At 36.3% G+C, this 23,089-nt stretch overlaps 1 protein-coding gene across 1 annotated transcript; it reads right to left on the bottom strand.

The window, feature by feature from the left end:
- Positions 1-20,186: 20,186 nt before the first annotated feature.
- Positions 20,187-22,246, bottom strand: LOC112490649 (glycine-rich cell wall structural protein-like). Its single transcript, XM_060812195.1, has 3 exons — positions 22,138-22,246; positions 21,088-21,484; positions 20,187-20,997 (listed from the first exon to the last, which is right to left on the bottom strand). Exons 1-3 carry the CDS (start codon positions 22,244-22,246, stop codon positions 20,187-20,189), a joined length of 1,317 nt encoding a protein of 438 aa, XP_060668178.1.
- Between the last annotated feature and the right edge of the window lie 843 nt (positions 22,247-23,089).

The raw sequence follows: 23,089 nt of genomic DNA on the forward strand, positions 1-23,089 counted from the left end.
ATGCATTATAAAATCAACATCAAACTCAACAATAATTAATTAAAAACCGTAAACCATAATTCTTTTAAAATCCCAAATACATTTTTCGCAACAACACATATATTAAAACCATTATAAATCGGCATTGTAAAATTAAATGGAAATTCCTTCAAATATTAAACATATATTATAATTCACATGAAAACTTTCTAATTACACAATATTCCAACAATAAAATTTAACAATTATTGATAAAATTCCATATCCATAAAATTCTTGAAATCAAAATATTTTTTGATGCACAAATAATTATAATTCATTCAATTTTGGAATCGAGATTCCAAATATAAATTTACTAAATATTCAACACATCAAACATATTTTTCAAATAACCAATTAACACAAAATATATATATTTTAACATCCCGAAATAATTTTGAAGATGGGTCACTCACCTCGAGCACGCAATTAACCCAAGATCCTCTATGGGATCAATTCCACGACGCACACGTGCTTCTAGAACAACAATATTACATAACTCAAATAAAAGAAGAAGAAGAAGAAAAGAAAAGAAAAAGAAAAAGAAAGAAATTTTCGTTGGTGTTTCCTCCCGTGAGGAAAAAAGAAATTTTTGTTATAAAAATAATAATAAAATAATAAAATAAATAAATAATATTAAGATAGTATAGTGTTTAATATGGTTGACATGTGGCATCTCCTCATTGTGACACATGGCATCCTTTATTAAGTCACACATGGCACATTGTTCACATATTTAAAAATAATATTAAAATAATACTGTATTTGAAAAATTTTGTAGGTCCATAATTTTTTAACGAAATGTCCAAACCAGACATGCCACTAGTCTATGGACTCGTATCGATGAATACTTCATATCCGTACATGAGTCAAAGCTCATATCCTCAAAATAAAAAGTCAACTCTGACACCCTTGAACAATTTGGACCTCAACTTGTTTTACTCATAACTTTCAAACCGTAGCTCCGTTTTTAACGTGCTACTAGTCTATGAACCCGTGCCAATATGTACTTTGTAACGGAACGTCGGTCAACATGAAATTCCACTAGAAGCAAAAAGTCAACATTTGACCCCTTTTAGGTCAACGAGGTCAAATCCGGTCAACCTTGGTCAAATTTGAGAAATTTTCCGATGTACTTCGAGACGGGGTATTACAGAAACTCTGGTACTATATGGTATATCAAATAAAAATAATTAATACAGTATCCTTAAAACAATCTTATAAAATCATATATACTTTTCCAACAATACTGCATCATAATAATACTTTAATATTCAAATTCCACCGCTTATTTAAATATTTCAAAATTTTTAAATCATCATTTCATGTGGAAAAATAGAAATACCATAGTGAAATATGTTCACCATAAACTGATTTCAAGCACCTACAAATTTACAAAATATTTGAACATGCTTAAAATCATAATAATTTTCAATCTGTTTCTCAAATCAATTATTTTCCAAAATAATTTAAAATCTCAATTCAAATACCAAGATATCTAATTAACATAATTCACAAGTTCACTATGAACCCATCAAAATTAAAAATCAATAAAAATAGTATTAAAATCCACATAAAATGAGAATTCATATAAGTGAAAGCAAATATTATATATGCATAAAGCAATCCTTTCAATCAATTTGTATATATGTAAAATATCCAACCACACATAAATATTATTCCATATACCCAAAACATTTAAAAATAATAACCACTCCCAGTACTGCAGATGCTAACTCCTGTTCCCTTGCAGGACCGCCTCCAGATTTAACACGAGTGTCTGTAATATAATAAAATATTTCTCAGGCAATCCTCGACTATTGACTAGGCCATAGGAATTCCCCGTTAGGATAGGTGATTCTAATTAACACCCTCAAAGATTAGAGTTATTTAAACTCGGGCAACGGATTTGCTTCAACACAACAGAAATAAGTAAAACGAGGGATTAGACGCGGATGATACGCACAACAATACATAGTCCCTTAGGAATACTAGAACCTAGAGTTTTGATACCAACTGTCAGGACCCATCCAAAATTTCTTATCGAAACCCTAGACAAGCCCTGATCCCAGGGAAACTCTACCAGACCCTCCAAAGAAAAATTCGGCAGAACCTCCCCTAAGGGTAGGACTTACCACAAAATTCCCTGCACATAAAACACACTCCAATAAACACCACTTTATTCCTCCCACCTTACTACAATTTGTTTCCACAGATTTACAGCACTTCAAAATAATAATAGGGAATCAGTAAACAATTAAACAAATACCTGTCCAATTTGTATACAGAGCGTTATACAAATAAATATGACTTTAGTACAATAACAGATAAACGAGCAATACAAGATGGAGAGGAAAAAGGGAGAAAAAGCTTCTCTTGGACTTTCGACAATAAATTGAGACGTCAGGCTCGTCCCGGACAATCAACGTCTACTAACATGGACCTAAGGGAATGGAATTTAAAAATATGAGATCCTAATCATCTCAGTGAGTAACCCAATCTACTATACAATAATAATAATAATAAAAAGGTAAATAACTTAGTTAATTGATTAATAAGAAATAAGTAAATAAATAATATGTAGTTAAAAGTAATATTTTCCCTCAAAACCCTCACGGTTCACTCGGTTGGAAAAGTTTCCTTTTTAAAACATTTTCTCAAAACTCAATATTTTATGCCCCAAAAATCAAGAAATAATTAGTTAAATAAATTTCAAATAAAATACAAGAATTTAAGGATCCAAATTTATAATGGAAATATAGAATAAGACATTATTGGATAAAATAAATAAAATCATAAATAAACTTGTATTAAAGAAATTTGGCATAAAAACAAAAATAAACCCAATATATAAATTATAAAATTTATTAATTAAATCAATGAAAAAATCAAAGAAACATTTTAAATCAATTTAAACATCTATATAAAACAAATGATAAAAATATAATAGAATTTATCTTAAAATACCAAATCGATTTAAATGATAAAATCAAGGCAAATAACTTTTAAACATTAATGAGAATAGGTAATAAAATCATGATAACAATTTCATAAAATTTGTGTAAAGCTTTAAATTTAAATAAATAATAAAAATAACATTAAATATATTCTTAATTTAAATACAATTTCAAATATTTATTTTGAAATCAATGTTCTGAAAACCATTTGATACACCCACTATATACCAGTGGCGCCAACGGTACCCAGCGTCCCAAGGTACCGCCAGACAGGAGGTTAAGGAGAGAAACTGGCATATGGTCGCGTGGCGTCCCACCGCGCCGCTGCAAACAGGCGTCCCGGCCATGGAGGGGTGGCCTACCCTCATCCGATGGCAACCACAGGACAACCCCATAATCACCTCTGCGCTACTCACACCCATCTGCGCACTCATCACATCCACCTGCGCGCTAATCATATCCATGTATAAAGAACACCAGTACGTGTATGGTGCATCTATAAATCATAAAATCAATATATTAATTTTCAAATATCAAAATCTCATAAATACCACAGGGTTTATTCCATCCAATTAAACCCGTAAATTTTCCACAATTTCTTTATAAATCATTGTCATAAATACATCGCACAATTTCCATCAATTTCAAATCCATCAACTTTCAAATGCATATAACACCCCGTCCCAAAGTACAACGGAAATTTTCCAACTTTGACCATTGACCAAGGGGTCAAAAGTTGACTTTTTGACTCGGATGGAATTTTAGGTTGACTGAGGTACCGTTACGAAGTACACATTGGCACGAGTTCGTAGACTAGTAGCACGATGAAAACGGAGCTACGGTTTGAAAGTTATGAGTAAAACAAGTTGAGGTCCAAACTGTCCAAGGGATGCCCGAGTTGACTTTTTATTCATGCAAAGTTAAGCTTTGACTCATGCATGGTTGTGAAGTACTCGTAGATATGATTCCGTAGACTAGCGGCACGTCTGATTTGGACATATGGTTTGAAAGTTATGGACCTGTAGAGTTTTTCAAATACAGTATTATTTTAATATTATTTTTAAACGTGTAACAATGTGCCACGTGTGACTTAATAAATGGGACCATATGTCACCATGTTGAGATGCCACATGTCTACCATGCTTACTACCCTGTTATTTTATTATTGTTATATTATATAATAATATTATTTAATTAATTTTACTTTATTTCTTTTTATTTCTTTTTCTTTTCCTTTTTTCTTTTTTTTCTTTTCCCCATATGGGAAAAAAGGGCACGGGCACCTTCTTCTTCTTCTTCTTTCTTTCCTTTTTTCTTCCTTCCGACCGGCCATCTCTTTCTCTCTTCCGTGTTCATCTTTCTCTGGCCACCACAAGCCACGGACCGGCCACCGTCCAAGACCACACGGTAGTGAGCTCACCAGCCAAATTTGGCTGCCGGCCGGCCGGCGACGAGCCCAGATCAGACCTGTGAAGTTGGCGGCGGCGGGTTGAATTTTTCTGGTGATTCTCGCCATTTCCGGCCAGTCCAGTCCAAATTGCCACCCCTTTCCCCTTATTTTGGGTCCTCTGAGTTCAATTATGGTCTCCAATCGTTTAAATTCGAAGTGGTTCATGAGATACAAGGAGATCAATACCGACTGATGCTTTCCGGTTGAATTGAGCTCAATGGAGGTCGGTAATGTGATCCTCATCTCACAAGCTTTCCATAGACATATAATTTGTCAATTTTGGTTAACGTTTGTGCTAGACCCCCCGGGTACCGGGTATTATTTACCTGAATAAAATATTAATTTATTTGACTGTGTGTAATGTTGTGTTCTAGGAGCACGGGTGAGTCGTGGAATTGATTCCATGGAGAATCTTAGGTTAATTGCGTGCTCCAGGTGAGTGACCCACCTTTAAAAATATTTTGGGGTAATTAATTATATTTATGTGGTGTTAAATTGATATCTGGAATTTATGCTCATGTAGTGGAATTTAAATATAATCGGGAATAAAATATTATTATTATTATATATATATATATATTTTTCCATTGATGCTAAACGGAATTTTGGGTTACTAAAAATTTCCCGATTATTATTTTATTGTGATTTAATTGTATTTATTATACATGAGCAAGTATTTTCATTAATTAATTGTGTTTGAATTTTTATATTGTTTTTGGGCATAATTGGTTTAAATATTGTAAGGAAAATATTTGTTTAAATTGGTGGTTTAAATTTTATAAATTATTCCCGTGGAATATTATTTGACGGAATTTGTGATTCGAGAAAAATTATTTTTATATTGTTATTGATGGTTTCGTACCGGGTATGTTAAAGGAAAATATGTGGGATGGTAAATTTGAAAATTGGTATATTTTCCACTGTGATTTTTGGAAAATTGGTACGGTAATAATTAATTTAATAATTATTTAGACGCACTCATACAGTATTGGTGTTCAAGTGTATATGTGGTTAGCGCGCAAGTATTATGTCTCCTGTGAGTTGCCATTGGACCGAGGGCAGGCAAGTCTTATACATTGCGCATCAGCTGCCCCCCTCCTTGGCTGGGATGACGGTTTCAGCAGCGGTACTGTGGGGACGCCGAAGTGCCGTATGCAAGTTTCTCTCTTTAATCTCCTGCTAGTCGGTGCTTGGGACGCTGGGTATCGGAGGGCATCACTGGTATATGGTGTGGTGCGTCAAGTATAAATTTTCGGATAAAGAAATTTCAAACCCCAAAGTATTCAAAATTTATCTATTATATCTTATTACATTTTATTTGTAATTGGGGTATTTATTTATTGTTTATTAAATTAATTGATCCCTTGGTTTTCGGGAAGTACGAATATCGGGTTTTGTGAAAATGTTTTAAAAGGGGAACATTTCCAACAGAGTGAATAGTGAGAGTTTTAAGTGAAATTATTACTTCAATTGTTATTATTATTTATTTATTTAATTGTTGGTATTAATTAAATTCCTTTATTTGTTATATTATTAATATTAAAAGTGTTCAGTAGATAGGGTCACTCACTGAGATGATTAGCATCTCACGTTTTTAAATTTCGTTCCCCTAGGTCCAGGTTGGGAGACGTTGATCATCCGGGGCGAGCCCGACGTCTCGGTTCATTGCCGAAAGTCCAAGAAGTATTTCTTCCCTTTTTCCTCTCCATCTTGTATTACTTCTTTATCTATCATTGGATTAATTCCACATATATTTGTATAATGCTCTGTATACTATATCGGACATTTAGTTGTTAATTACACACTGATTTATTGTGATTCATTTGGAGTGCTGTAATTTGTGGAATCAAATTGTAGTATTGTGGGAGAAATAAGGGGATGGATGTAGAAGTGTGCTTTCAGGCAGAAATTTGTGGTAAGTCCAATCCTTAGGGGAGGTTCTGCTGGATTTTCCATTAGAGAGTCCGGTAGGGTTTCCTTGGGATCAAGGCTTGTCTAGGGTTCCGGTGAGGAATTTTGGACGGGTCCTGACAGTTGGTATCAGAGCTCTAGGTTCTAGTATTCCTAAGGGACTGTGCATTGTTGTGCATCCCATCCGCGTCCAATCTCTCGTTTTATTCGACTTAAAGTATTCTTTCCCTTTGTCTCAAAGCAAATTTGTTGCCCGAGTTTGAATAACTCTAATCTTCGAGGGTGTCAATTAGAATCATCTATCCTAATGGAGAATTCCTATGGCCTAGTCAATGGTCAAGGATTGCCTTTTCTTTACTGAAGGACAAGTAATGGGGGCAGATCCAATTCTGTGAATCTTTTTGGGATCCGAAGTGGTCCTAGATATGGATTGAGTAGTTCTTATGTTTATGGACCGTTACCATAAAGGAGTAAAGTTAAAGTGATTCAGCTTACCTGAAGTGGTGCTCCGTGGAGGAGTTAGGAGGCCTTTGCTGTGGTTAATTTCTGTCCTCATCTCTAAGGAGCTATCGGAGAATGGTTGTTAAGGGTTTATGGCCCAGGTGGTTGATGCCCGAGTAGATGGTGAGCATTGGAACCGCTAATAGTGGGAAGCAATTCGAAAGCATTTTTCCCAGCATGTTATCTGGATTACGACCGTACAAAGGATATCGAATCATTATTGATTTGACTTTGGACTTCAATCTATTTCAGTACTGCCATGCCATGCGACTCCATTAAAGTTAAAGGACTTAAAGGCTTAACTGCAAGATTTGGTGAATAAAGGTTTCGTTAGATCAAGCTTATCATCGTGAATGGCATCTGTTTCGTTCATGGAGAAGAAGGATGATTGCCTAAGGGTGTGTATCGGCTATCAACGATTTAACAAGGTGACCACCCATAATCGATATTTGTTGTTGAGTATGGATGTGTGTCGATCAACCTCAAGGTGTCAAGATATTTTTTCCGATCGATTATTAAAAATTAAATACTTTACAAGGTGATATTTGAAATTAACGGTATTTTATTCAAGTATTTTTGTTTATGTTCGTACATGTATTTGTACGTTATATTGTTTGATATTATACTGCATATATTGCACCATACGAAGGTGGCGAACCAATGTGGTCCATGTAGAACTAGCCCCATAATCATGTTGCCTACGAGTCCAGGGGATCGGACGGCCAATATAGGCAACTACCCTGGTTTGTATTGGTAGCAGAGTGCCGGCGACAACTGGAATCATGGATCACGTAGCACGTTAGAAGGTATCGTACGTACCTCCATTACGAGCGTGCATATTTTATTTTATACTATGGATTTTAAGATATGATTTTATGCATTTATTCACGTTTTTATTATTGTTCCAATGTGGAGTTTTAACAATTGCCTATGCAAGTTAAGATATTTTAAACTAATTAAAATAATTTTCTTATTATTTATTAGTTCATTGATTTAATTAGTAAATTTCATAAATGATATTCTGATTTTTGAAGAGGTTTGGAAATTTAATTTGAGTTGATAAATTGTGTATATTTTGTGTTGGTGGTATATTTGAAAAATATATTTTATTATTAGTTTTATGTTATGGTTTTTCCAAGAGCGATTTAAGGTTTAAGTATCGCCGATTGAGAATCCAAAGTAGGATATCCTTGAGTTCAAAAAGGAGATCCTAAAGGAAGCACGTGATTCAATGTATGTGATACACCCCAAAGGTATGAAGATATATCGAATGCTCACTAAGTATTATTGGTGGATGGGCACGATAAGGGAAGTTGCAGGATTCGAATAAAGGTACTTAAGTCATCGACAAGTAAAAGTGGGGAGTATAAACGTTTGAGGTAGTTTCAATCCTTGCCCATTTCCGTGTCGGGTGGGGAGATGTAAACATGGATTTCATGCTTAAACGATCGTTCACAAAGAGAAGGTACGACAGCATTTAAAGAATCAAACAAGATCCAGATAACGATTAAAGTTCTACTTGGTTGTTGATTTAAGGATGCATGCTTTAGAAGCACTTTATGGTTAGCGTTCGACTATGACCAAGACTTGTAGATCGTGTTCTCGTGGCCTAGTTTGAATATCCTTAATTAGGGGGCATGAGGAGCAAAGTTGCACAAGAGGAAGTTGAAATTCACTATTAGGCGTGATGGCAGTGTAGTGATAGTGGATGATGTCCCTATTATACTTGCTAAGTTAAGCTGCCGACAAGTGGAAGCGGGAAGTAGAAATGTTAGCGCACTATTTACTGGTACGAGAGTGGTTCTCACAGAGACAAGTCGGTCGAGCTATTCGTAAAGCGTATCATGAGACTACACAGAGTATCAATCACCATCACGACTATTTGAGATTAGAGCTTTACTTTAAGACTATGATGAAGGTTAACAGATACACTTGGAGCGAGACTTAACGACTGCATCGCCTTTCACCATAGGCCATTGGACAAGCAAAGTGCAGAATTCACACTTGGAAGTTATGTTGAGACCGTGCATTATGCAATGTCGAAAGAAGCTGGATTGAGCAATTCCCATCGATAGGATTCGTTACGATATTAGCCACCAAGCGAGCATTAAGGTGTCTTCGTATGAGATTCTATATGGAAGGCAGCGTCGAACTCCACAGTGTTGAAGTGAAGTAGGTGAGGAGAAGCACCATACGACGACCAACGTGAATTGGATGGAAACACCTACGAATGACTACGAATAAGGCGAAAGTCATCCGAGAGAGTTTGAAAGCCGCTCAAGATCGACAAATGAGTTAAGCCGACGTGCATGGAAAAGATGTTGAGTTCAAAGTCCAATATTAAGTTTTTGAGGTTATCTCCGTAGGAGAGAGTCGTACGCTTTGGTTGACAGAGAGAGCTAAGTTCTCGTTATCTTAGTTCTACGAGGTTACTGGAAGAATTGGTTTTGTGGCATGCAAGTTAGTATTTTTGGAAAAGCAGACATGGGTATGCAGCGTAATTCACGTATTGTTGCTACAAAAGGACATCAGAGACCTGTCATGTAAGGAGCGACCAGTGCAGATTTTTAAGTCATGAAGAATGCGTATGGGTCAATAAGACTATTTTCTTAGATCAAAAGTCTCGTGGTGAATTAATCTAGTCGAGAAAGCGACGTGGAAGCTCGAGGCACAAAGTACAAAGTACAACGGAAATTTTCCAACTTTGACCGTTGACCATTGACCAAAGGGGTCAAAAATTGACTTTTTGACTCGGATGGAATTCTACGTTGACTGAGGTACCGTTACGAAGTACACGTTGGCACCAGTTCGTAGACTAGTAGCATGTCAAAAACGGAGCTACGTTTGAAAGTTATGAGCAAAACAAGTTAAGGTCCAAACTGTCCAAGGGATGCCGGAGTTGACTTTTTATTCATGCAAAGTTGAGCTTTGACTCATGCATGGTTGTGAAGTATTTGTTGATATGAGTCCTAGACTAGCGGCACGTCCGATTTGGACATGTGGTTTGAAAGTTATGGACCTGTAGAGTTTTTCAAATACAATATTATTTTAATATTATTTTTAAACGTGTAACAATGTGCCACGTGTGACTTAATAAATGTGATCATGTATCACCATATTGAGATGTCACATGTCAACCATGCTTACTACCCTATTATTTTATTACTGTTATTTTATATAATAATATTATTTTTAATATTATTTAATTAATTTTACTTTATTTCTTTTTATTTCTTTTTCTTTCTTTTTCCTTTCTTTTTTTCTTTTTTTTCTTTTCCCCACATGGGAAAAAAGGGCACGGGCCCCTTCTTCTTCTTCTTTCTTTCCTTTTTTCTTCCTTCCCACCGGCCATCTCTCTCTCTCTTCCATGTTCATCTTTCTCTGGCCACCACAAGCCACACGCACCGGCCATCATCCAAGACCACACGCCGGCGAGCTCACCAGCCAAATTTGGCGGCTGGCCGGCCGGCGACGCGCCCAGATCGGGCCGGTGAAGTCGGCGGCGGCGGGTTGAATTTTTTCGGCAATTCTCACCGTTTCCCGCCAGCCCAGTCCAAATTGCCACCTCTTTCCCCCTATTTTGGGTCCTCTGAGTTCAATTATGGTCTCCAATTGCTTAAATTCGAAGTGGTTCGTGAGATACGAGGAGATCAAGACCGGTCGAATTGAGCTCAATGGAGGTCGGTAAAGTGATCCTCATCTCACAAGCTTTCCATAGACATATAATTTGTCAATTTTGGTTAACATTTGTGTTAGACCCCCCGATACCGGGTATTATTTATCCGAATAAAATATTAATTTATATGACTGTGTGTAATGTTGTGTTCTAGGAGCACGGGTGGGTCGTGGAATTGATCCCATGGAGGATCTTAGGTTAATTGCGTGCTCCAGGTGTGTGACCCACCTTTAAAAATATTTTGGGGTAATTAATTATATTTATGTGGTGTTAAATTGATATCTGTAATTTGTGCTCATGTGGTGGAATTTAAATATAATTGGGAACAAAATATTATTTTATATATATATATATTTTTCCATTGATGCTAAACGGAATTTTGGGTTACTAAAAATTTCCCGATTATTATTTTATTGTGATTTAATTGTATTTATTATACATAAGCAAGTATTTTCGTTAATTAATTGTGTTTGGATTTTTATATTGTTTTTGGGCATAATTGGTTTAAATATTGTAAGGAAAATATTTGTTTAAATTGGTGGTTTAAATTTTATAAATTATGCCCTTGGAATATTATTTGATAGAATTTGTGATTTGAGAAAAATTATTTTTATATTGTTATTGATGGTTTCGTACTGGGTATGTTAAAGGAAAATATGTGGGATGGTAATTTGAAAATTGGTATATTTTCCACGGTGATTTTTGGAAAATCGGTACGGTAATAATTAATTTAATAATTATTTAGACGCACTCATACAGTATTGGTGTTCCGATGTATATGTGGTTAGCGCGCAAGTATTATGTCTCCCATGAGTTGCCATTGGACCGAAGGTAGGCAAGTCTTATACATTGCGCATCAGCCGCCCCCTCCTTGGCCGGGTGACAGTTTCAGCTGCGGTACTGTCGGGACGCCGAAGTGCTGTATGCAAGTTTCTCTCTTTAATCTCTTGCCAGCCGGTGTTCGGGAAGCTGGGTATCGGAGGGCATCACTGGTATAAGGTATGGTGCGTCAAGTATAAATTTTTGGATAAAGAAATTTCAAACCCCAAAGTATTCAAAATTTATTTATTATATCTTATTACATTTTATTTATAATTGGGGTATTTATTTATTGTTTATTAAATTAATTGATCCCTTGATTTTTGGGAAGTACGAATATCGGATTTTGTGAAAATGCTTTAAAAGGGGAACATTTCCAACAGAGTGAATAGTGAGAGTTTTGAGTGAGATTATTACTTCAATTGTTATTATTATTTATTTATTTAATTGTTGGTATTAATTAAATTCCTTTATTTGTTATATTATTAATATTAAAAGTGTTCAGTAGATAGGGTCACTCATTGAGATGATTAGCATCTCACATTTTTAAATTCCGTTCCCCTAGGTCCAGGTTGGGAGACATTGATCGTCCGGGAGGAGTCCGACGTCTCGGTTCATTACCGAAAGTCTAAGAAGTATTTCTTCTCTTTTTCCTCTCCATCTTGTATTACTTCTTTATCTGTCATTGTATTAATTCCACATATATTTGTATAATGCTCTGTATACTGTATTGGACATTCAGTTGTTAATTACGCACTGATTTATTGTGATTCATTTGGAGTGCTGTAATTTGTGGAATCAAATTGTAGTATTGTGGGAGGAATAAGGAGATGGATATAGAAGTGTGTTTTCGGTGCAGGAATTTGTGGTAAGTCCAACCCTTAAGGGAGGTTCTGCTGGATTTTCCATTGGAGAGTCCGGTAGGGTTTCCCTGGGATCAAGGCTTGTCTAGGGTTCCGTTGAAAACTTTTGGACGGGTCCTGACCAGAATTCCTTCCCCGGAACCCTAGACAGCCCTGATCGCAGAGAAACCCTACCGGACCCTCCAACGGAAAATCCGGCAGAGCCTCCTCTAAGGGATTTAATTACCACAAACTGCCTGCACTGAAAACACACTTCTAAAAACATCCCCTTTTTCCTCCCACAAACTACAAATTGTTCCACAAATTTCAGCACTTCTCAAAAAGAACAACAATCCAGTGCATAAATAAAACAGAAGTATCCCAATAGTATACAGAGCTTTAAGAAGTGCTAAACAACAGAAATACAACAAGGCTGAAAGAAATAATACACTGAAATGAAAGAGTACAGAAGTATTTCTCGAAACACAACAGCAGCGGAAAACTTGATTCGCTCCGGAAGAACGTCTACCACCACTTGCACCTAAGGTAACGGAATTTAAGAGTGTGAGATGCTAATCATCTCCGTGAGTAACCCGAACTACTAAACACCTTTTGTGATAATAAAAATAATAGTAATAGCAATTAAGGAATATAACACATACCAACAATTAATAAATAAATAATAATAATAACTGTTGGAAAATAATAATTTCCCTCAAAACTCTCACCAATCGCTCCGTTTGAAATGTTCCCTTTTTAAAACCTTTTCGCAAAACCCAATGTACATACCTCCCAAAAACCAAGCGATTAAACCATTAATAAGCAATAATTAAATAAATACATACCCCAATATATAATTAAAATGTAATAAATTATAGTAAATAATTTTGAACACCTTTGGGGTTTAAAACATTATTTACAATTTACACCGACGCCACACCATATACCGGTGATGCCCTCCGATACCCAGCGTCCCGAGCACCGACTGGCGGAGGGGTTAAAGAGAGAAACCTGCAACGGTCACTTCGGCGTCCCGATAGTACCGCTGCTAAAACCATTAACCCGGCCAAGGAGGGGGGCGGCTGTGCGCAACAATAACCTTGCCTGCCCACGATCCAATGGCAACTCACGGGTGAAGTAATAACCGTGCGCTAAACCACATAATAACCGCGCACTACCACGTGTCCATACACCATACACCAGAACACCAATACTGTATGAGTGCGTCTAAAAATAAACATTAATAACCAACCGTACCATTTTTCAAAATTACCGTGGGAAGTATACCAAATTTTCACAAAACACCATCCCACATATTTTTATTTAATAACCCGGTATGAAATAGCGATAACAACAAACCACAATTTTCTCGAAGTACGAGATGCAACCATAAAAATACCGCGGGCATAATTTATAAAATTTAAACCAATATTTTCGTAAAATATTTAACCCAACTATGCCCGGAAAATCAATTTTAAAAACCACGTACAAATGCCACCAAAATACACCTTGCTCATGCATAATAAATTAAACCACAATATAATTCATAAATAAATCACACCACATGAGCATAATTTAAATACCAATTTAAATACCAAATAAATATAATTAATTGCCCAAAATAATTTTTGAAGGTGGTCACTCACCTTGAGCACGCAAATCAACTAAGATCCTCCTCGGGATCAACTCCGCCACTCATACGCGCACGTAAACAACCACAGTGCACAAACCAAAAATATTAATATTTTATTCGGGTAATTCCCAAATGGGTACCCGGGGAGTGAACACCAAACGATATCTAAGGGGTTACGAGTTATATACCGAATCGAAGCTCGCGTGATGAGGATCACGGATTCGGTCTTACTTTCCGGTGATCGGACCCGACGGGGTCGGAATCTCGCCGGAAAGCTTTTCGAGTTTCGGCTCTGCAATTCTCCCAAACCGTCGCAAATTGACAGAAACGGAAGCCGGATTCGGGTTCAGGAGGTCGAACACAGCGGACTGGAGCCGGCCGGAAAACTGGGTACTCGCCGGAACAGTACTTTCCGGCGAGTCGCCGCGGTCACCGGCAATCGTCGCCGACGGCGGCGCGTGCGGTGGCCATTGGTCGTGAAATTTTGCAGACTTGTAGATCGTGAGGAGAGCAACCCAACGGAACTGGCGGTGAGCTAAACGGAAGCCGGACGGCGGAGAAATCACCGTTTGAAGATTTCCGGTCCCTCGTCGGAAAACGCTCCGATCCCGGCACGTCGGTGGTCCGATGGCCGTGATTTTTGGTGGGTCGGCCGGACTTGAGGAGAGGATGATGGGTGTACGGCGCGTGTGGCCGGAAAATGGCTGGAAGTGGGTCGATTTCCGGTGGCTGGCGGTGGAGGGAAAAAACTTGCCGCCGAACTTCGGATGTCCGATTCGGGCGCGTCCGGCGGCCGTTCGCCGTGAAATTTGGAGGTTTTGCCGGAAATGGGGAGGGCAACCTTGCTGGTCGGTGCATGCACAGTAACTCGGCCGGAACAGTTGAAAAATTCCGGCGGCCGGCGGATTCTCTCTCTCTCTTTCTCTCTCCTCTCTCTCTTTCTCTCTCTTCCCCGAGAATTTTATCAAATAAAAACCCCTTTGTGACACTGTTCATGCCACGTGGACCAATCAGAAGCTGACACGTGGTGTTCACTGTTCATCGACTCAAAAATATTAAAATATTACGGTATCCGGTAAACTTCAAACGTCCATAACTTTTTAACCGGATGTCCGTTTCGAGCATGCCGCTAGTCTGTGAACTCGTATCGACGAGCACTTCACAACCATGCACGAGTCAAAGCTCATTTCCCCAAAAATAAAAAGTCAACTTCGGCACCCCTTGGACAGTTTAGACCGCAACTTGTTTCGCTCATAACTTTCAAACCGTAGCTCCGTTTTCAACGTGCTACCAGTCTACGAACTCGGGGCATCGTGCACTTCTCCACGGTACCCTGGTCAACTCGAAATTCCAACTAGATCAAAAAGTCAACTTTTGACCCCTTCGGTCAACGGTCAACCTCGATCAACGTGCACGGATTCCGGTGCGATTTGGGACGGGGTGTTACACCTGACATGCATCAATTTCCCAATCCACAATATTCAATTGCGTAAGCATAATTTTTAAAGTAATATCCTTAAATCCTTAAAATTCAAGATAGGCATAATTTCATTAAAATCCCATAAAATTTCCAAAATTCATAAATCCATATAAATGCATTTTTATTAATGAAAATAAACTCACAAATAAATTTCACAATAAATAAATTAATATTAAAATCACAATTTCTTTAAATATCAAATTTTCATAAAATGAATTCCATAATTTATCAAAATTGAAATATGCTTCGGTGCACACACATATACACATTTCAAATTGTCCAAATATTAGCATCCAAATTTAATTTGCAATTTATCACATAATTAATATGATATAAACATCCAAATATTAAAATATAACGAAATATAATTAATTTGACACCCGAAATTAATTTTTGAAGGTGGGTCACTCATCTCGAGCACATAATTAACCCAAGATCCTCAATGGGATCAATTCCATGATGCGCACGTGCTCCTAGAATAACAATATTACATAACTCAAATAAATTAATATTTTATTTGGATAAATAATACCCGGTATTAGGGGGGTTTAACACAAACGTTAACCAAAATTTGTGAGTAGTATACCGAAACAAAGCTTATGGAACGAGAATCGCATTACTGGCCTCCATTGACCCCAATTCCGCCGGTGGTGGTCGGAATTTGCCCAGGAAGTACCGGCCAAACTTCACATCCTCATGACTCACGAACCACTTCGAATTTAAACAATTGGAGACCATATTTGAACTCAGAAGACCCAAATAGGAGGAAATGGGTGGAAGATCGGACTGGACTGGCCGAAAACGATGAGAATCGCCGAAAAACTCAAACCCACCGCCGCCGACTTCACGGGCCCGATCTGGGCGCGTCCGATGGCGTTTGGCTGAGAAAATTGGAGGTTGGCGTCGGCGGGGAATGGGCTCCTTCCCTGGCCAGCGCGTGTTTCCATCTGGCCACTGAAATCAAGCCAAAACGGGGAGAGAGTCAAAGGAGAGAGAGAGAGAGAAAAATCCCTGTGTGTTTTGCTGGTGCTTGATGGGCTCGGGGAAGAAGGAGAAGGGAAAGAAAGGAAAAGAAAAGAAAAGAAAAATGTTTTCCCACATGGCGAAAAGGAAGAGAAAAAAAAAAAGGACAAAAAGAAAAAGAATAAATAAATAAATATTAAAATCATAAAATAATAATAGAAAATAAAGACAAAATAATATAATATAGTATTTTCTTATTGCTGACATGTGTCACTTCTAAAATATTACACATGGTGCATCCCACTTGGTGACACGTGGCACAACTATTCACATATTTAAAAATAATATCAAAATAATACTGAATTTGAAAAACTCAACAGGTCCATAACTTTCAAACCACATGTTCAAATCGGAGGTACCGCTAGTCTATGAACTCGTATCGACGAGTACTTCACAACCATGCATGAGTCAAAGCTCAACTTTGCATGAACGAAAACAACTCCGGCATCCCTTGGACAGTTTGGACTTCAACTTGTTTTGCTCATGACTTTCAAACCGTAGCTTTGTTTTCGACGTGCTACTAGTCTATGAACTCGTGACAACGTATACTTTTTAACGGTACCTCAGTCAATGTGAAGTTCCATTAGAAGCAAAAAGTCAACATTTGATCCCTTCTCGGTCAACGACGGTCAAACCCGGTCAACCTTGGTCAAATTTGAGAAATTTCCGGTGTGGATATTACAGGTTTGGACACTGATATAAAACTTATGCTTTAAATTTCTCAAAACGATAACTTTTTATCCGTACCTCGGAATTTGGTATAGCACCAGTCTATGAACTCGTATCGATGAGATCTATATAATGGTACCTCAGTCAAACCCAAAATGTTGCCCATTGAAAAAGTCAGCTTGGATCCACATATTGTTCACTTAATCAAACTTAGTTAAAATTGGTCAAACTTGTTAAAATATGTGTATTTTTTGTATGGGGTGTTACAGTGGGTGGCTTTCCAATTGAGCCAAACTCACTTGGCAAAATTAATTTAATATTTTTGTCAAATTATATTAACAAAATAAATATCCCAACAATGCGATATTAGATTTTTTTTTTCTTTTATGAAAAGATAGCAAATGTTTAATTAATTCTTTATTGAAATTATGGGTACATAAACATTCAAATATATATCATACTAAATTTTCTAAAATGTAAATATATATATATATATATATCTGCATGATTTTAATGTGGAGATATTCATAAACAATGTTTTCATAAAAACTGTCATCCTTGTGTGATTTACCGAGGATGGATTTTGAAAATCATCATTTTTGAATGTCACATTAATTACTGTCTTTTACTAAAATCATCATCTTTGTGGATATCTACAAAATAAAATTGTATGGATATCTATAATGTAGAAAACTCTATGTCATACTTCATTAAAAGTGGCTTTGAATGTTGGAATTTGGCGGTAGTATGCAATATTAGTTGGAAAATAATGAAAATTAGTAATTTTATGATTGATTACTAGCTAGAGAGGGTAGGGGATTGAATTATAAGGAGAGTTAAACACATGTTACTGTTACACCAAATTAATTTTGACCTTCTTAAGTAACAATTAAATTAATTAATCACAATATATATATATATATATTATTGTTGCGTGGACTATATATTATTTATATTCAAATGTCAATTGCTGATTATTTTTGAAAGAAAATGTATAGCAACTTTAGTTTTCCTCACCAATTATATATGGTAGACTTAATTCAATGAGACGTTAACTTAATAGGATTGGTTAACATTTTTGGGGCATAATTCATTTTGTTCTTATTACTATTTTTATTTTAAAAAATTATTGGGTAGAATGGACCTACCACTTCAGCTATAGACCCGTCTAGTTAAATATTATTAATTCATTAAGATTTAACACATCACCCATTCAGTTTCTTTTTAAGGAATACTCTCATTTTAATTTAAATATTTTTGAAAGACAATTATATTAAAAGCATAAAGATATAAAAAAAATGTTAAAGATAAAAATAAATAAGAGATAAACATATATTAGAAAAGTAATTTGCATAACATAAACTGGTATAGATATGTATTTTGTATAATACCCGCTTATGCAAAATAAAATTAACTTGGGCACTAATATATATATATATATATATATATGTAACACATATAAGTATTATATATCGTACAAAAGGTTCAAGCATTATACAAAAAAAAAAAAAATTGTACTTTACGCATGCAAAATATAATTTGATAATTTTATTTTTTATTATTTTTTTGGTTAAATGTTTTGGTCTTTTTTGGATAATAAAATGTTTTGATAAAAAAAAAGTATTCCTTATAAATTTTTTTTTGAGAGAAAATTCTTTTACAAGGAAATTGAATATGTTAAACATACTACAATTAAGCAAATTGATTTATCAGTAAAAAAAATTACCAATTTTAAATTGATTATGAAGATATATATATATATATATATATAGATGATGTGTTAAATTCAATGAGTTGGTAATCTTTGATTGAACGGCATGTACCACCTCAGTTATAGATCTGTCCTATCATATATCAGTCCTATCGAAATGTTTATTGATGAGATTAATACCACCACAAATATATATGCTTTAACATAGTAATTATCATACGATGCATTTAGTAATTATATGTAAATCATGTTAAATACAAGGCAACCAGATTTTGTTAAAATCTGAATATTTGGATGTGTAAAACAATCGTGCTTTAACAATGACATTCACAAAACTCAAATATTAGTAATTACAAATATAATTTCAACATGAAAAATTGTAATATATATTTAAATTTCAAGAATACACATGCTCAGTACATCATTTATATATATATATATATATATAACAAAACTATCATTTCTTTTGGAAAAGTTAAGAATTCAATTTTAATTATTTTTTCCAGAATGAAAAATTTTCATTCCGAAATATATTAACAGATTATGTATAAAGTGAATGAAATTTTGATTCCCATTTGCAACCATATTTAAAAAACTAAAAAAGAAAGCAGCAACAACAACAACTCAGTACCATATGAAACGCAGTGTATACATAAATATGACACACACATATATATATATATATACATATACATATATATATATATGTGTGTGTGTGTGTGTGTGTGTGTATTCTTGAATATCGTTTGAAGGAGTACCCGTGCACACGTGTTTTTATAAATGATATACCAGCCACAACCAATTAATTAGATCTCACTACACATTACTTTCACCGATCGAATCATTAGTTTTTCCATTTTCGCTATCAAAATTAACTATAGTTCAAACTACGTACCATTATGATTCATCATTTCCTTTCTGGTTTTTTTCTTTTTTTGTATTTATTTGAAAAAATTATGAGATCGACTTATCTTATTAGTTTGTTTATATGTTAACAGAAATTTAGAACCAGCTAGAGCTATGAAGGCCGCCAAATTCTATATAGAGTACTTGATAGCTAGTATTACCGAAATGCTAAAAATTAACATATATAGTAATCTAAGAGGTTTTATGTCAAAGTTTTAGCATGGATGGAATAGATTCAAACTACAAAGTTAAGAATAAAGAAATTGTAGAGTAATAGGTAGAGAGGGTAGGTAGCTAGTGAGATCCCTTCCCTTACTCAATATGCAGTCGAATTAATGGTAAATTAAGAACTTGGTCAACCAAAAAAATAAAAATTGTAAAATCAAGAAGTTAATTGGAGAAATGAGGATATAAATAGGTGATGCAACGGAGCAAGATCTCCTCAATACTCACAGAAGTAAAAAGTGGAAAAAAAAGATGGCGGTTAGCGGGGGTGGGTTTTGGGGTAATGTGGCAGTAGTCCTAATAGAAATCTTGATCTTCATCTCTATTACTTGTAGTGGTACCGCAGAAGCTAGAGACATTCCTCATCATGAAGTGGTTAAATCTTCTTCCTTGCCTGTTAATGATAACAAGATATTTTTTCCATTTCCCTTTCCACTGCCTCCACTGCCTTCATTCCCATTCCCATTCCCATTCCCTCCAATATTTACCCGCCCTCCACCACCACCACCACCACCACCACGACGTCGCCCACCACCACCTCCACGACATCCCCCACCACCACCACGACATCGCCCACCACCACCTCCACGACATCCCCCACCACCACCACCCTCACCATCACCGCCACCACCATCTCCACGGTATCCTCCACCACCACCACCACCCTCACCATCATCTCCACCCCCACCTCCACGATATCCTCCACCACTGCCTCCTTCACCTCCTCCACCACCACCGCCATCCCCAAAACCACCTTCACCACCACCTCCACCACCACCACCATCCCCAAAACCACCTACACCATCACCATCCCCTAAACCACCTTCACCACCACCTCCACCTCCACCACCATCCCCAAAACCACCTACACCATCACCATCCCCTAAACCACCTACACCATCTCCTTCCCCTGAACCACCTTCACCATCCCCTAAACCACCTACACCATCACCATCCCCGAAACCACCTACACCATCCCCATCCCCGAAACCACCTTCACCATCCCCTACACCATCTACACCATCACCATCCCCGAAACCACCTTCACCATCCCCTAAACCACCTACACCATCTCCATCCCCGAAACCACCTTCACCATCCCCTAAACCACCTTTTCCATCCCCAAAACCACCTGCACCATCTCCATCCCTGAAACCACCTTCACCATCCCCATCCCTGAAACCACCTTCACCATCCCCAAAACCACCTACACCATCACCATCCCCTAAACCACCTACACCATCCCCTCAACCATCTACACCATACCCATCCTCGAAACCACCTACACCTACACCATCCCCATCCCCGAAACCACCTACACCTACACCATCCCCTAAACCACCTACACCATCCCCATCCCCGAAACCACCTTCACCATCCCCAAAACCACCTCCACCACCACCTCCTCCAGGAGCACCACCGCCTCCACCACCTGGTCCGCCACCACCTCCTCCAGGAGCACCACCGCCTCCACCACCTGGTCCACCACCACCTCCTCCAGAAGCACCACCGCCTCCACCACCTGGACCACATCCATATCCACATCCACATCCATATCCATATCCATATCCACATCCACATCCACGTCCACGTCCACATCCACGTCCACGTCCACGTCCACATCCACATCCATATCCACATCCACATCCACATCCACGATCTCCTCATCCTCCTAGACACACAGGTTAATAACCTCTGCAGTAACCGCCAGCTCTACTTAAGTTCAACTATACTACTACGTTCTTGTAAGTGAACACATTTTGACTTTTTTTTCTTATTCTTTCCATCTTCTTTTAATTATTTCTATTATCTGAAAATTTTCGACCTGCTTTACACTAAACTATATATTCCATCCGAAGAAAATTATATAATTATGAAATTCTTGCTTTTCTGCTTCTTTTTTCCTCTCGGCCAGGATAAGAATGAGATCTCATAATTAAGGGTAATAAACAGTTCAAATGCTCTAGAGGGTACCCAAAAAAAATAAGAAAATGACATTGTAGTATATATGAAGCAGATCAGGTTAACCAAATTATATATATATATATATATATATATAAAACAGAGGTTAGACAAATTAATTAATGTTGGTCAATTTACTTTCAATGAGAGGAATAGGACAGAATTGATCTTTTGACCAAAAACTTTCCGTACGCTTTATGAAGATAGACGTAAACTTTTAATTATTGTCCTACGTACATCTTGCTGTTGATGATTTATTCAACGTTTTTTTTTTTTTTTTTTGATAATTTTTTTTTTTTTTCTGGTATTGCAGTTATAATATAGCTAGATTTGGTAATAAAACAATAAAATTGCCGCGAGAATAAAACTTCTTGTCTCGGCAATTTGCTGTGCACAGCCATGCAGCCTCATTACGTACGTGGGAAACCAGATTGCGATTAAAGGGAAGATACATGGACTTCATTTTCCGCAGCTACCTATTTTGCAACCTATATATATATAACAATAGTAATGGCTTGATATTTATGCCACATAATAAGGCAATTTGTAAAACTTTAATAAATTAATAAGTAATCTTATTTACATCGGAATTCTCTTTTCTCTTTTGTCTTTAATTGTGAAGATATCAAGTAATTGTGTTCTTGAATCCAAGATGAGCATTTAATTATAGCATTCCTAATTGGTATTCTTTTTTTATTATAAAAACGGAGAGAATATTATATTGATTTTTGACATTGGAGAAGCACTTCTATAAAATTGTAATGCGCTGCAATTAAAACATTCAACAAGATAACAAAAGAATTAGAAAAAAATAAAAATAAATTTGTTTTAGAGATGTAATTGTATCCCAACATATAATATAATACTCCATGTATATGTTACTTTACTAAAGAGTAAATTTATATGTTTTCTTATTAAATAATAAGGTCCTTTCGAAAAAAGAAAAGAAAGGACTAATTAATTAAATTAAGTTGTCAATCTCTTTCAACAACAATAATTAAATTAAAAATCTCTCCTTTTACTCTGTTTTATAAAATTAATCATGTAGTAATCTTGAATCTTTGACAACTATAATACTTTTAATAAACATTGTTTTGCTCTGTTTCATCATCTTCAACATTTACAATTTTTTTATGACTGAAAAATAAAGCTTTAGTCCTTGCAGAGATAATCCAATAGTAATTATAGTTATTGTTTTCTCGGACACTAATATATGATAAAAGTTTGAATATTCTCATCCCAATATAATAGTAATAATAATAAGAAGAAGAAGAAGGGGGATGTTGCAACAGCCACTTTAGTTACA

This window comes from Ziziphus jujuba, chromosome 10, assembly GCF_031755915.1.
Source record: "Ziziphus jujuba cultivar Dongzao chromosome 10, ASM3175591v1".
Classification (NCBI taxonomy): Eukaryota; Viridiplantae; Streptophyta; class Magnoliopsida; order Rosales; family Rhamnaceae; genus Ziziphus; species Ziziphus jujuba.